At 37.7% G+C, this 16,887-nt stretch overlaps 1 protein-coding gene across 3 annotated transcripts in view; it reads left to right on the top strand.

Annotated features, from left to right (window-relative positions):
• Window positions 1-9,001: 9,001 nt before the first annotated feature.
• The window catches only part of HPGD (15-hydroxyprostaglandin dehydrogenase), a 59,916-nt gene continuing 52,030 nt past the window's right edge, over window positions 9,002-16,887 (top strand). The window contains exons 1-3 of one of the 3 annotated variants that reach the window (XM_010401453.4): window positions 9,002-9,443; window positions 9,615-9,738; window positions 13,698-13,804. In XM_010401453.4, coding sequence (XP_010399755.1) covers window positions 9,351-9,443; window positions 9,615-9,738; window positions 13,698-13,804 — 324 coding nt within the window. In that variant the 5' untranslated portion in view covers window positions 9,002-9,350. Of the gene's footprint in view, window positions 9,444-9,614; window positions 9,739-13,697; window positions 13,805-16,887 lie in introns of those variants that run through there. The other 2 variants (XM_010401452.3, XM_019287336.1) reach the window with 2 other exon arrangements.

Below are 16,887 nucleotides of genomic sequence, written 5' to 3'. Positions count from 1 at the left end.
GCAGCTGGGACCAGGTGCCTCATAGCTTGGCATTTCTTCGCTTACTTGGAGGTGATTGAGCAATGGTCATTAACTGTAGATTAATACATGACATAGATAGATAGATAGATAGATAGATACATAGATACATAGATGGATAGACAGATAGATAGATATGTGTAACAAGGCCAATTGGCACCGTAAGCCTGAGAAAATGTTCTGTTGATGTGGACTTTTATAAATTTAGTCTTGGATTGTGAATATCTTCAGATCACCAGAGCACTTTAGTTAAAATCAGTTGTAGACTTCTGCTGCAATACTTCTGCTGTAAATCTGCCTTACCAATTTTGTTGTGTCAGCTGCTTAGAAATGGATTACATAATTTTTTACACTCAGGCTGGGATTCTCAAACCAACACAAAACTTTCCTCCAAAATTGGGAAGATTTTGTCATATCCTGGTATATCTAATAAATTTTTGTACAGCACACACTTGAGTATCTTGTGGGAGCTTCATGATCTAAAGCAAAGAAAAGGGCAATAATTGAGAGACAATAAAAATATGGTGGTCTTGAATAGCTGTTTTCAATCATGGGAATGCAATCTAGCAGTATAATCCTTATTTGTTTTCCAGGAAGACAATCTGTCTAAATATTTCTAATAAGCCTTAAAAAACCCCTAACTAGAGTGGCTGAGACTTTGAAGTTCAATGTTATGGAAAATTCTCACATTTCACAACTACCTTTATCACTACAAAGGAATTCATAGTCAGGAAATTATTCATGGAATATGAAATTAGAAATTTTTGGGGAAAAAGAACTGCTTAAAAAATGAAACACATCAAAAAATATTATATATAACAGAAACTGCATTATGGCATAACACAACTAATAAAATATAAAAGCCCAAATCTACAATAACTAAACAAATTAAGAATAAAATTAATTTTGTCAAAAGAAGTATTATCATTACTAAGGAAATAAGAACAGTCTCATTCTAATGATTTTTTATTTGAAACTTGTTAAAATAAATGTGGTTCTATAAGAGATTGTGCTTCCTGAATACTGAAACACTGAACATCCCTACTTACAGGGAACAGGGACTTGAAAGATGGTGTGGTATAGGGAGCTAGAAAGCTGGAATGATCCAACTGATTCACTTCACATTAGCAACAATACTTCGGTTGTTATTAGGGTCCACTCTGGTTTTACACGGTTCACGGATTTTTGGCAGACTATATTCATTTTCATGTTCATCCCTATGTTTAGTCTCATATCTTTACTTTGGATTTTTAACTTTTCAGTTGTCAGGATTTTTTTTTCTTTTGAAAAGTCTAAGTAATTCTTAGCATCTCAAACATTATAATATTACCCAGTAGTGTTACAGGACATGAAATAATTCAAATAGGAGCAATATTTCTCTCCTAATTGAAAAGTCATTTCAGAAGATTGAAAATGTTATTTAATAGTATAGTGCAAAGGTATTGACAAACTTCATTCCAATAAATGAAATTCAGTCATAGGATGAGGAAGGACTAGATCCATAAAAAGATGCCAGTATCACAGTAGTTATATATATATTTAAATTCTATGGACCTGTTAACTCCATCAACAGCAGTGCATTATAAAATTTAGGAGAGAAATTAAGTATTCCAATAAACAGTGGGCCTATCTTTACACAAAATTTTTAATTAATGCATTGTACATATTTCTAAATAATTTCAAAGGCAGTGAGTAGGAAATAATAAGAGGAAGGTATTTGTTATGTCTTTGCTTTTATATTTCACTTTGTACCTAGCCTAATGAAATGTCATCATTATCCTGTATCAAAACAATGCTAGAAGCACTTAAACCCTAAAGCAGCTTTAATTTATGTAGGAAAATGACACCTCTCAAAAGATAGAAATGTGGATTTGAACCTTCCCTTCTCCCTGACTGGAAAAAGAAAAGAGCCGAAGACTAGGCAATTATTTTTCCATGGAATTATTTTGAAAAGTAAGAGTTGCACAACAATGTAATCTAGGGAGAGAGGCCTTGCCATGGTATTAGACAAACCCCAAATCAGTACCTGTGCTCACTTCTCCCATCACATCATGTGGGACCAGTCACAAGGCTGAAGTTTTGCTAGACAAAGATTAACACAAAGTTTACACTTTACACACTAACAGTCAGTGAGATAGTTTTCCTGTGAAAGCAAAAACGTCCTGCGAGTGCTGTGGCTGAGCACGTGTTTGAAAACTACTTTTGAAAACCTTTTGCAGATGTAGCTCTGCATGACACAGCCCAAGTACATGAGATGTACATCTGAGGGGGTCTCAAGTCTTGCTTAACTTGTCTTTACCTGTAGTTTTCCAATTTGAAGAAAACATCTGATATGAAAATATCTTGATTTTGATGCGGTAGAACTATTAAGAATTTTAAGTAGACAAATTCTAATGAGAAAAGTGAGACAGCTTCTTGGGTTGTGCTATAGTTGCTCATAGTTGACCTCATAATTTTTAGGAAAATACTTTATGTTTTCTTTTATGAAGATCTTTAATTGTGAAAATTTAAAATATTTTTTTAAACATGAAATTTTAAGAAAATGGTTTTTACACTGCAGTAAATTCAGTGTGTGAACAAAATGAAATATTTCCTACAAATATTTTTTATTTTCTCTAATTCAAAGACACATGGGACAATCTTTTCAAACAATTTTTCTATGGATGTTCATATATGAGATGAAATAAGGTTAAACTATCTTTGCTGCCCACTTCTGCCTGATTTACCTCAGGATAGAATTAATCCAATAACTGTCGAGTGTTTCGGGTTTTTTTTAATTCTGTACTGTAACTACTAATAGGAAAATATGAAAACAGTATATCAGTTACTGTTCTGCCAGAAATTGTTTCAACATGATTTCCCTTTGCATATGACATTCTTTAATTTAAAAGAATGAACTTCCTATAAGAAAAAGTGCCATGGTGTTGACATTTGAGATTCTTGACTCATTTCTTAATTTCATTTAATGTAAGAAGCGTAATTTCACTTATCAATTTTTTGCTTCCCTTTTCAAACCTTTTCTTTGAGTTTTGGTTCACTTTTTCTTATTAATTCTGGATGTGACTACGTCATTTTTCTGACCAGTTGTTAATCTATTGCATACTACAAATTTTCTGTAGCATTTCCAAGCTGTTTGCACTTTGTTTTCTTTACTCCAAAACTTTTCTTTCAGTAGTAGTAGATGTTCCCTAAAATATATATATCACAACCACGCTGTAGCACAAAATAATCTGCCCCAGATCAGAAAAAACTCTGTATATGATAGTTTTTTCTTAAAACAGGACATCCAGAAACTGATGCACCTAGACAGTGACTATGTGTATAGAAAAAAAAGGGGGGAGCCAAAACAATATCTTGAAAGACAACTACCACCATCAGACCGTGCATAAAACTAGAGAGCACAGTAAGGAGGATTCATTGGTTTCATGGTTTCCTGCTAACTCATTATTTTTCAGATTTGAAATGAAGGTTTTCTGGGGTTTCTCTCTTTTTTTCTTTTTTCTTTAAGTTCTTACTTTTAAAGGTTAAAACATAATCAAAACAATTCTTCTCTCCTCAACTGGATATTACTCAAAGAAAGCACATTAGTAGCATATATCAAATAAGATACTTAATAAGACTCCAGGATTCAACAAATATCAAAATCCATATAACTCTGTGGTTATAATCCTTTAAAGAAATAGACAAGAAGTCACTTGCTCTAGAATTACAGTTCTAAGAAACTCAAGTTACTGTACTGGGTGGCTAGTGTGATTTTGATTGTTCACCCTAGCTATTTAGAAGCCCTTTACAATTTGAGTGTAAGCCTACAACATTTTCTTTGCAAACACATATTTGCAGTGCTTGATGGGTTGATAATCAAATTAATAGGGAAGACAGTCAGTCCTGCATAGAGTGTGTTGCCAAACTTGCAAGAGGCATGGGAGGGGTTCACATACTTCTGTTTTGGTTTTGCTGCCAGCTGCCGTACTGCTGTGGTGTTTAAAGACAGTGCCAAATACAGGGTTTTAAAGGTTCTCCTATAATTATATCAGATAGAGAAAGGGCAGGGCATGCTTTAACACTGAATCCTTCCTTATTCATTTAGAGCCTGTCTCGAGCCTTGAGAAGTTTAACACCTTGCAGAACTGCCTTCCTAGCAAGGTCTCATGCTCATGTTCTCATTCTTCCAGCAGACAATATATATTTTTAAATGTATTATTGATTTTCAGGCATGGCATTAACCCCAAATTCCCTTATCTAGTAACTTTTTAAAAGTGATTTTAATAATAATGCTTCTATTCTCATTGAACATTGTGTTACCTTAATTGCCTTAAGCTTTTTTTTTATTTTCTTTAACAGAATTAAGTATCTAAGGGGAAACATGAGCAGCCAAGTGTTCCCCTGTTATCTGACCTATATGCAGGACAACAGATTGAAATATTTACCCCTGGGATGCCTGAGATACAGACTGAATTTATGCTGAGCATGGCAGAAGGAATTTGATCAAGGAAAGACATGCTGGAGAGCTAGAAAACCTCTCTGAATAGCTACTCAGGAGAGGATTTCTAAATCTTTTGTTCGTTGTTTCCTAGGAAGCTACTTTCTTCACCTCTTCTCTAGATATTTGTCACTACATTATTTTCCATACTTCAAAACTTTTCTTTCAGTAGTAGATGCTTCCAAAATGACAGGAAGCTCTCTCTCTCATCATTCCTTCTCTAATGTCAGTTAAAGGCAATCTAAAAACAGTCATTGTCTCCCTTGTGTCTCATTTACTGTAACATCCTCCCACATGCTCTGACAAATCTTTTCACAAAAATTGTATACTTTTTAGACATTCATAAGAATCAGGAAATGGCGCTGTACAAGTTTCTCTTTGTAATCATCTCCAGTGATTTCCCTTTTCTGTTTTATAAAGCAAAGTGATCTAGTCTTCACTGTATGATCCTCCTTAAGCTAATAAACAAAGACTTTTTATTCTCATCAACTGCCATTTCTACTATGACAATACAACTAACCTCAATTGCTTGTATTTTCAAAAACCCCACATTATGCTCTCCTATCCTGCCTGCTATTTTTGAAAAGACAGACGACAGGACTGTTTGTCTTAGTGTCTTACTCCAAATCTCATCATGAAAGTCATGACACCCTGAACACATAGGATGATCACTATGAAAACGATGAGCAAAATAATCTAGTCACTCAACTACCATGAGCTGATATGATGTGCTCTAAAAACGCATTTTGGCAAATCTCTGAGCCTGTTATTCATTCCTTTTCTTGTCCTCTGTGTTAGTTAGTTAGATATTTCTGGCAGCCAGTCTAGGTCTTGAATTCTTTTGTATACACAGATAGTTGTAATATCTGAAAGGCATCATAGCTGCATAAGCTCATCTCCTCATGCAGTTGTTGATGCCTTTCAACTTAATACATGCAGAGAGATAATACAGAAACAGCATTATGAATAAGCCTCTTGGACATGGAAAACTCCTTCATACTTGCAGAACATTTAAGTTTCTTGTTAAGGAAAACACACATACCACATTAAGTATGTGGCCTGAAATCTGTTTTTTAATTACCCCATGCAAAGCTGGACATCTGTGGCATTTCTCTAGTTTTGTTTTCCACCCGTTCTTCTTAGTAGAAGTTGGGGAAATGCACTAAGCTGCCTACCAGAGCACACAGACTGCTCAGCTGTGTTTGTATGCCCTGCTACATGCATTGGCTGACACCATTCACAGGTGTGATACCACTTAGTTTTCATAGCAAATTGGGTAACACCTGGCAGAGAATGAAAAGATGGTAACAAAAAATGAATGCATCATATTTCTGAGAGGTCATATTTCTGCCTTCTTTACAAAAACAGATTAAAACTACCTGGAGTTCCTTCACACTTTGATGCCACTGTGGCCTGAGGAACAGTGCAGCATAAGCCACAGACTTAGTAAATGGGGGGAAATGGAAGAGGAACCACAGTCATAAAAGGAAAGCAGAAAAAGACATGTTGCTAGCTAAGAGGTCTACTAGAAAGCAAAAAATGAAATTACATCCTGTACACATATAACCTGCAAGTGTTAATAAGCATTCAACAATGCACCCTTGTGCAGGAGTTTGTGTGGAAAATTTAACCTGAACAGTTTCAGCATCTAAGACATTACTTAGCAGTATTATAATTCCTTAACTTTGAACAGAAAAAGCATGGAATTACTTGTCTCTCAAAGCACCAAAATCAAATATTCATGGATTCATTTAGTATCTTTTCATGCCTGTGATTTCAGATAACAGTTAGTTTTTGGTAATAGTTGATAATAGTGATACTTTTGAGTCTAGCTAATGTATTAGGTAAAAAATCCTTAGGGCAAGGATTAGTGCAAATTTCATTCTGGTGAAAAAAAACCACAAATATGATAAGATTTGGTTTGACTCTTGACCACTGAATAATGCACCCTTATTAACTGTCTCACATTTCCTTAAATCAGCATACCAGCTTAAATCAGCATATCAGTATACACAGAATAAGGTACCCAAGGCATATACTGAGTCTTCTGTAAACTGGCCACTTAGGAAGACAGATCATTTATGGTATGCTTCTGCCTGTTGTGACAGCTCTTCCAACTTTTTATGTGAAGTTGGGTATTTTTTTTTCTTGAGGTTGGGTTATTTGAAAAGGTGGACCATTGAAAAATTGACAATGGAAGGCCTCATGTTTCTATGAAAGTTTTCTTTAAAATTGAAGGAAAGGTTCAAAAACTATTAATTTATGAATCAGAGAGGAAAAATATTTCATAACTACTCCCTACCCCCCAAGTTTCACAAAGAAGATTGAGATGCTAACTCCGGATTTCTAGCAGATATCTACAAGGAGCTTCTTCCTATGAGCAATATTTTATCTTTCATGCAGTTGGTCAAATTAAAAACTTGTGGTGGTAAAGGACTATGTGGCAACAAATTTCTTAAGAGTACCTGTAGTGAGTTGGCAACAAATCCATTGTAGTTTGAAAGAGCAAAGCACACATATCCCTTACAGCCAAATGATCTCTGCTGGCTCCATCTTTCTATTACTTCCTCCTGCATTTGGAGGATTGTTACATCCTGTTCTAGTTAGGAACACTGTCTCTTACACCAAATATATTTTTCCAAGGTTATGTGTATCAGTGTGGATCCTTTTTTTGCCATCTTGGAAGATGTGTCATTTACATTCTTGAATGGAATAATGGCAAGAGTCTGTTCAGCCAACAAAAACAGGTTAGAAACCCTGGGTTAGTTTATCAGAATACTTCTAAATAATTTCAACCTACGATACCCAAGACTGTATTCAACCAAGCTGATCATTGGACACAGACTTATAAGCATTGTTTTATGGAAACAGTGTGTGCACTCAGATCTGAAAGCATTCCAGCATCTTGGAAGAGTCCAAATTGCTCTTAACATTCATGCCAAATTATCAACAATTTAGAAAACTGTTGCCAAAGGTCATTCCAACTACAGCTGTTTGGAATACAGTGGGGTTTATTGATCTTTTCCTTTGCATAGGTCTTTAAAAAAATATTACATTGTGGAAATAAAGACCGTGAAAAATGCTAATCATTGCCATAGGAGAGGGGAGAGGGGAGGGGCAGTATCAGGGTTAAATTGAGGGTGAAAGACTCCATTGCAGTGCTATTGTTAGGTCCCTATGTGGTAATACTGTTCTCATGATGTGACTTTAACCTAGCACTGTACTTGTGTCCCAACAGATTAGGGAAGCTGGCTCAGCTGGTTGGGACAGAGCTCATTAGGCATGGGACTTTAGGTGGCATAAATTTCACAGCTCCAAAGCAAACTGGAGTCCTCCCAGAAACACAGGTATCATATTCTAACAAATCGCTAATCCCAGAGGCCATCTTTGATTGCTCTTATAAACGGTGAATCATGATCTTTAGGAAAACTTAATGGCTGTGATCCAATTTAGCAGCTGGATTATATTAGTTCACTTTTTTAAGGACAAAGGTTATAATAGCGAGATCTTGTGTTACTCAATTAGGTAACATAGTTACCTTAATGGCTCTGTAACAGTTTGCTGGGTGTTAGGAGCAATGTAATTTCTTTCTTCTAGGTAATACAAAAGAAGGGAATTCCATAGATGAAGGCAGACTAGTAGAAAAGAGAAGAGAGAGAGAGCAAAATAGGCACACCGTTACTGAGAAACAAGAAGAAATTACAAGACATTAATGATAGAGATGCAGTTGAGTCAGAGTACTTTAGAGCCTTGAAAGCACAAGTAAAATGTTTAAACCTGATACACCAGGCAGAAGAAAACAGAGAACATGAAAGACAAGCATGTGTGTTAACACACACACACACTTGTATGATGTACATGTTTAGAGAGCTTAGGACTGAAATGATGGATTTTTCCTGCCTACCCAACACTCCACAACATTGCATTTTCTATGGGATAACATTCATGAATCTTGTAACAAGCTAATGCACGAGAGCATTTATTTCAGCTTTTAGATCATTAAGGGTGCTCTTATTGCAACTGTATGGTCGCATACATTTGTATTGAGAAATTTTATTTGCATACAGTTCACATTAATGTAGCAGACAGAATTTGGCTTATAAGCTGTAAAAGCAGTTAAACACGTTTTAAGGTATAAGCTACATTAACCACAGACCTGAAAATTTCTCGAAAGCACTTATCTTGACACATCTAACATCTGTAACATTTAATGGTTGCTTTTTTTTGCAAGTAGATTCTGCTCACACCCAGAAGGGAGAAGGCTGGTGGGTTGTTTTGAAGTGAGAAGTGCCCTACGTTTATTTTTTTCGAGTCTGTCCTCCCCCTGCTCCTCATGCAACTTGGGCCAACCAAAACTCACACAACCTCAGGAGCTGCCAACAGCCCTTATCAGAGCTTGGAGCAGCTTCTCACGCGATTTACACACACACAAACGTACAAATGCCCCTCTCCACCGAGTGGAGCTGTAGCTGCCCCGGAACCCTTTCTCCGTGGGACGCCACAAGCCTGTCCCCCCCGGAAAACCCGAGGGTGGGAAGAGGGGATGAAGCTAGTCCTCTCTCTGGCTCTTGCTCTCCAGGGTTCATCCAGACACTCGGGAGGACGATTTAATGACCTGCTCCACCCCTGCTCCCCCCGCCCAGGCAGCTCCGAGAGGCTCTCGGTCACACGAGTGGGGGGGAATGAGCCGCAGCTGCGGCGGTAGCAGCAGCAGCAGCAGGAGGAGGAGGAGGGAAGGAGGGAGGGCAGGAGGGAGGGTACGAAGGAGGGAGAAAGGAAACCGGGCAGGTGACACGGCGCTGGGTTGCTCTGGCTCGGCGGGCGTGGAGCGGGCGGCAGGAGCGCGGCGGCCATGCACGTCAATGGGAAGGTGGCTCTGGTCACCGGCGGGGCGCAGGGCATCGGCCGGGCTTTCGTCCAGGCGCTGCTGGGCAAGGGCGCCAAGGTAAGCCCCGGGCAGTGCGTCCTCCCTTTCCCTCCCCTCTGCCTCCAGCCGGCACCCGCGGGCGGGGGGGTGGCGGCAGCCCCCGGGGCTCGGCTCGACTCGGCTCGGCGGGGGACCTGTCCGTCTGTCCATCCGCCCGCCCGCCACTCGTTTTCCTCCCGCCCCGCTTAGGTAGCCCTGCTGGACTTCAACTCCGAGGCCGGACAGGAGAGCAAGGCGGCCCTGGACGAGCAGTTTGAAGCGCAGAGGACGCTGTTCATCCAGTGCGACGTGACGGATCAGGAGCAGCTGAAAGGTAGGAAGAAGCGCTCAGCGCTGCGCTCCGGCGTGAGGCGCAGCGAGCGGAGCGCGCCCGGCTGCAGCACCGGTAAGCGCTCAGCGCAGCCTTCTGGAGGACAGCCTGCTCCCGATCGCTTCTGGCAATGACTCAAAAACGATTTGTTCCTGAACCTGCAGATGTGAAATATTACTACTACCACAATTTCCCTTTGTTCCTTGGCACATCGGAAAGAAAAGCCAAAGAAGTCGTTTCCATTGAGTGTTGTGTGTGATATTTTTGCATGAAAGCCTCTGTAGAAGATAATTGCTATTTTATGAGTAATATATATAAACTTTAAAGCTCAGACTTGCTTTTTATGAGGTTTCAGTGCAGATTCCAAGCTGCATTCCCTCGTCACAGGAGTAATAAATTCTGTACTGGGTTGCAGTGCTCTTTCCATACAGCACACTTAACTTTCATTGTGTGCTGCCATAGCTGAAAGCAGAACTGGTAAAAAGTGGCACACTACTTTATCACAGGGTTAACTATAGGGTGATAACACTTCACCCACATTTTGCAGAAACATGGAATGAAAGCAGCTTCCCTCATGAATGATTTGAGTTTCTGTTTTCACTTAGTGGATAAACGGTGTTCCCTACTGAGTTCTTAGAGTATCATATAACATTGATGTACCTTCACAATATTTCATAACAGGCACATCACTTCATCAAAGTTTCATTATTGAATGATACATTCATAGGTAGTGACTCAGATTCAGATTTTGACATCTCTTTTGTCAGTGCCCTTTCCCCAGAGTAATTTCTGCCAGGCTCAATGTGAACAATTTTGTTCTGTTTTCATTCACTACGCTTCACTTTTCATTTTCTCAGTGATCATTGAGCATATCCATTCCTCTTTTAGAAGACATTGCTGCTATTCCAGAATCCAGCAGTATTGTCCACTGTTCCAAGCTAGCATAATTATTCCTAATTCTATAGCTTTACATTGTCTGTTTGTAAGAGAGATGCTAGACTTTAAATCTGGGATCTGGTCTAATCAGCAAAGTTTTTATCAGCTAGGTTGATTATTGACTTTTTCTCCAAGTGGGAGGAGTAAGGAGCAAGAAAAAGCATCCTAGAGGTAGGAATAAGATGTGCTGCTGCATGGGTGTTACCCCTGTGTGCCTTCTCTCCCACAACTCCTCCTCTCTTTAGTGCCAGCAGAGTTCAGGACCAACAGGGTGTGAACCGGGAAGTTGGAGTGAGTAGGACAGGTCAGCAAGGGAGTTTTTGGACCAAGTTACTAGGAAAAGAGCACTCACAGTAGAATTGGAAGTGGTTCTCACAAAGAGAAAGAGCAAGAAGAGGCGGCTGCTGCTGCTTATGCCTCTCTAATCATTGCATTAATCCTGCTGCAGGTTTCTTACCATAAATTTGCAATCATTTCTCACAATCCTTTGGGGATTCTGAGCTGGTTTTGGTGTTGTTTGTTTGCTATTAAATGCTTTATTTTCATATTTCCCACTTGCAATTGTAAGCTACTACTTAACAAATTTACATTGATTTCACATTTAGTGTTTAAAGGTCTTATCGGATGAATCAAGTCCCATACTTCACGTTAAAGGTCATGTGCGTGAATGAAGTTCCTCTGTTTTTTAACTTTAGCCCTTACAGTAGGAAGCAATTGTTACAGTTGGAAGTACTAGAACTAGTATTTGTAAGTTCATGAGGCTTATAGGCAAGAAATCATCTGTTTAATCTATTTTCAAGTCTTGCCTTTACTTTTTTTCTCTGGTGGTTCTTTCACATAATTCCCCACAAAAATCTCCTATATCACCTCACTTTTGAAAAATCACCATACATTTACTTTTGTCTTCCAGAAACATTTAGAAAGCTCACATATAACTGATGTTTTTGCTTACTTTGCATTGTTTTTCTTACCCTTCCTTTAAAATGGAGCCTCCTCTTAATTTTTCCTTCCCCACTCAATATTTCATACCATCATCTGCTTTTAACTTTTTATGGTTCCATAATCACTAACTAGTGTGCAGTGCAAACACAGAATTATTCTACATTTGAAAAGGGAAGAATAAATCAGCTTATACTGATGTATAGGTGACAACTTCACTAAGAATTTACAATGAGATTCTTCTTTTTGTGGATAGGTAATAGATGGGATTACTCTAGGCAGATAAACTTTTACCTGAAATATTCCAAACACAGATATGCAAAAGCTTTTGGTCTTTTCTCAATATGTAAAATAGAAAACTACAATTAGACAAGACTGTTAAATTTAATTTAAAAATCATTGGCAAAATTACTATTATCCATAGTGTTTTTTGAAGATTCTATTAAGAATTAGGTTGACAAAAGACATTATTTAGAGAAGTCTTAAAAGGGAATCAGCCAGTTTCCAAAATTTGGAAGCTAAGTGAGGACCCAAACTATTTATTTTACTCACTGGAAATAAGTTCAATACTTATTTAATATAATACTTTGGCTCCTAATAAAGCCAGAGGTGTTCATTTGCCCTTGCTGATGCAGAGTTGGAAAGATAAGTGACTGAAGAGTTGAGAAATCAGAGAATCAATTGGCAACAAACATAAGAAAAGCAAAAAAGGCAGACAGACCAAACTAGAGGATTTAGTAATATTACAATATTCTAGTATGGAATATTAGAAAAATCTGTACAATAAAGGGCAGTTGGACAAATAAAACTTGTCCCATCAGCTGCCTAGCTCTTGTTTTGATGACCTGAAGCCTTGAGGCAAAGAAAAGGCTGGTGCAAGAAAAGCTTTGTAAACCCCTGCAACTGCTGCAGAAAAAGGTACATGTCTGAAAGCTGATACGATGCACCTGATTGACATGAATAGCCAAGCTCTAAAGGTTAGAGAAGGAAGATGCTCCTGGGATCACCTTTCAGTGAAGTGATTTCATTAAGGCCTGTCAAGCATAATTTCAGTATACCTGAAATACTGTAGATTTTGAATCACACACCAAACAATGTTTTGTACAACAATATTGGGAGGGTGGTGTCTTGGTTCACATAATAGTAAATATTTAGTGACAAGGAACAGTATTTGGAGGGGGAAAAAAGCAAACTATATATATATACATGTCAGATAATATCCTCAGTCCTGGAATATCTTAGTCTGGAATGAACATCTGGAAGTCATCTCATCCAACTATCTTGTCAAAGCAGAGCCAGGCTTGATAATAGTTTGCTCCTCATTATGACATCATCGTGTTTTTCCATACACATCTTTTATCTCAATTCTAACACTGTCACCTGGGAGAACACAATGTCATTGGGGAAGTTTCCCACTTCTTATTTTGAAATTCTTTGGAAGACAGGTCACTATTTTTATCCTCAGAAAAAAAAAAGATTTGAATTTGAGAAACACATTATTAAAGTTACCTGACAAGTAGGATAAATAACAACTTATCCATAAATAGATACATCTAAACAAGAGTCATGATTAATTATTTGTCGTTGAAATATTCATATCAGTTATTCATTAAATACAAATTTCATTCTTAGGTTAAATTTGGACTGAATGAAGAAAATTGTTCTGAATACATGAACTTTTTTTATTTTTCATTCAAAATAGATGGTGTCAAATCTTGACTTCACTAGCTATATCAAACTGCTACAAATCAAAATATAAATGCTTAATTTATATAATTGGGGTGCCAAACATCCTATTTAATACAAAATGTATAGGTGCTAAGAACTTTCATTACCTCCTGTTATCAGACATTACAAAACTGAATGAAAAGACAGTCATGGTACCTTAATCCTTACAGTTTCCCCGAATACATGTAATGTTCATGCACATTAGATAAAGAATTTAAATGCATGTTGCTCACTAATGGTTAAGAAAATAATAATGACATTTTGGTAGACTAATAAACCATTCATTTTTATGTATGCATCATATTTTATATCTTACTTCCCAGAGTTCTAAGAAATGTCACTCTTGGATCTTACTATAGGTGCTTTCAAAAAAGTAATTGAACATTTTGGAAGGCTGGATATAGTGGTTAATAATGCTGGAGTGAACAATGAGAAGGACTGGGAAAGCACTATACAAACTAACTTGGTAAGCATTATCTCCTTTCACACGTCTATATTTCAGTATTTAATGTTGGAATACAGTTAACAGCCTGTGGCTTATACAGATTGTGCCAGATGACAGAACATTAATTATTGGATTGGTAAGTACAGCTATTGAAACAATCACCACATAACTGAGTGTGTGGTGGCTCCCTAAAGTTGTCTGTCCAAGACAAACAGCACTGTGTAGAGGTTAACTCTGGCTGTCAATCACCAGACAACATTCTCTTTCTATAAAATCCAATGAAATCCCAAATAGGTGTAAGAATTGACTGCGCAGGGCAGTAGAGCTGCATCTACAGCAGGCCAGTCTGTTTATACAAATGTTTTAGAGCATTTTAGTTGCTTGTGAAGTTGCTGGTCTGCATTAGAGAATAAGTTGCCATTTGTTGTTACTACAAGAAAAGTCGTTCAACCAAGAGCTCCACATTTTATTTACCAACCATGCCAGCATAAAATGTGAGTTTTTAATACAGGCCACTTCACCATCATCACTGGTAGGAGCATACTACTTAAGGGTACTTACTTGCTAAAATCCTATACATTCAACAAGCCTAAAATATTATTTTTCAAACCAACTATTAGCACTTTTTTTGATATTATCTGATATCTCATCGGATCAAACAACAATATCTGTTTCTCAGCTGAATCTTTTTTAATTTAGAGTACACCTCTATGACATCTAAGATACAAGGAATGACCTTTCTAGCATTAATAAAATTTCTAGGTTAATAAAATTCACCTTGTAGTCTACCAGCTGTGAAGTCCTGATTCAATGGTGATTCAACAAGTCACCTCATGACCATACTTACAGCAAAGTAAAAAAAAATTTTTGAAGAGTAAAATGTGGAGTTTTCTTATTTGAAATTTGTTGTGCAAAAAGAAAGCTCAGAATATTAAAATTAGGTATGTTTTTGTCAAAAATTTTAATGACAAAGGTACCCATCCTTGAAAACAAACAAAAAAACAAGCAAACAGAGTAACTCCAGGACAAGTAACACAAGTAACAAGCTGTATATGAGACGAGTTACAGAAAAATTAATGAGAAAATAGGCATTTGGAAAAAAAAAAGATTTTAAGTTTCGTAATGCATTTCTCTTGATTTTTTTATATCTATCTGTATTTACATGTTCTTCAAGATTTAACTACTTATATTTCTTCCTCTTTATTTCATTTCTAAAATGTTCTGAAAAATTAAACATCAGGAAACTTCATATTGTGAAGTAAGAGTAGTTTGTCACCCTCAGTGATATGCAACATCAGTATCTATTAGTACAGCTCCCTTGAATTTGAAAGAAGGCTGCACTCTAGATTACTTATTTCTCTGTACTTTTGTGCCTGGTTTTAACACAGGATATAAGTTACTGTAGGCAGCCATCCACCTGTCAGATTTGCAAACACAGATAAGTAGTCATCACTGGAAAAACTGAAGTCTTTGTGAGAAATATGTTTGATTGTGATATGTACTGTCAAAGTAAATATCCTAACTTAGAGTGATTTCCTAATAATTTTTCAATGCCAAGAGCGTCAAACAGAAGATGTTGAGAATCTCCTTCTATTATGTTGCAGATGACACCAAGTTGGGGTGGGGGTTGGTCTGCTGAAGGGTCAGAAGGCTCTGTAAAGGCTCTGTAGATCAGAACAGGCCGGATTGATGGGGCGAGGTGAATTGTCTGAGCTGCAATAAGGTGAAGTGCTGAGTCCTGCACTTTTGTCACAATGACCCCATGCAGCACTACAGGCTTAGGGTGGAGTGGCTGGAAAGATACCCATTAGAAAAGGACCTGGAGGTGCTGGTCAACAGCAGCTGAACAAGAACCAGCTGTGCCCAGGTGGTCAAGAAGGCAATGGGATCCTGTCTTGTATCAGCAATAGTGCAGCCAGCAGGACCAGGGCAATGACTGTCCTCCCGTACTCAGCATTGGTGAGGCTGCACCTCAAAGCCCATGTTCAGTTTGGGCCCCTCACTACAAGAAAGACATTAAGGTGCTGGACCATGCCTAGAAGAGGGCAACAAAGCCAGTGAAGGGTCTTATGAAGAGCAGCTGAGGGAGCTGGGGGTATTTAGCTTGGAGAAAAAGAGGCTCAGAGGAGTTTTATCATTCTCTACAATCACCTGAAAGGAGGTTGTTATGAGGTGGGGGTCAGTCTCCTCTTCAAGGTAACAAGTGATAGGAAAAGAGGAAGTGGTCAAAAGTTGTGCTGGGGGAGGTTTAGATTGGATCTTAGAAAATGTTTTTTCACCAAAAGGGTTGTCCAGCATTGGAACAGGCTGCCTAGGAAAGCGGTTGAGTCACCATCCCTGGAGGTATTTAAAAGGCCTATAGATGTGGTGCTTGGGGTCATGGTTTAGTGGCGGACTTGGCAATGCTGAGTTAACAGCTGGATTTGATGATTTTAGAGATCTTTTCCAATCAAAACAATTCAATGATTCTATTAATTTATTTTTGTTTTTACAAGTAATTGAGCAGAAGCAGACTGTGAGTGGTCTCAATGAGCAGAAAATCTGAAATCCAAGTCTTAGAAACCTACATGCTTAACTATCAAGCTACTGCCCTATTTTTTTTTTTAATGGGAATTTTATATAGTTTATATATTATTGTATAAGCTCACCATAAATGTCCTAATGACCTCATACACAGCTGAACGTTGAAAAATTTCATAAATACATGGTGGTGACTGGTGACTCTCATCTAAAATGATGAGAGTAGAAGTACAGTTATGTGGGTTAAATCAGAGCCACTCTTAAGATCCAAATAGCTCCACTCACCTATTGCTTTGATTATTCTTTCCCTGTCTAACACGGAGTCAACTAACCAGCTTATTTCCATAAGCATTTCTATCTAGTTACTGTAATTTCTGTAAAACAAGAAATAACACTTTGTACTTTTTGCTTTTTTAATTATAACAATGGAAGAAAAATAGCTGATGCATGTAATAGCTTCTATGAGTTGGTTCTATAATTTTTTTTTCTTGTAGAAAGGAGAAAAATATATGTGAAATACATTTTTAAAATGTCTCAATTTCCCTCTGTAGGATAGTTGAAGTATTCTTTGTATTATTGCTAAG

The sequence above is a fragment of the Corvus cornix genome, chromosome 4 (genome assembly GCF_000738735.6).
Source record: "Corvus cornix cornix isolate S_Up_H32 chromosome 4, ASM73873v5, whole genome shotgun sequence".
In the NCBI taxonomy this organism is placed as follows: Eukaryota; Metazoa; Chordata; class Aves; order Passeriformes; family Corvidae; genus Corvus; species Corvus cornix.
Note: the sequence above shows the minus strand (reverse complement) of the source record. Positions and strands in the feature narration are given on the sequence as shown.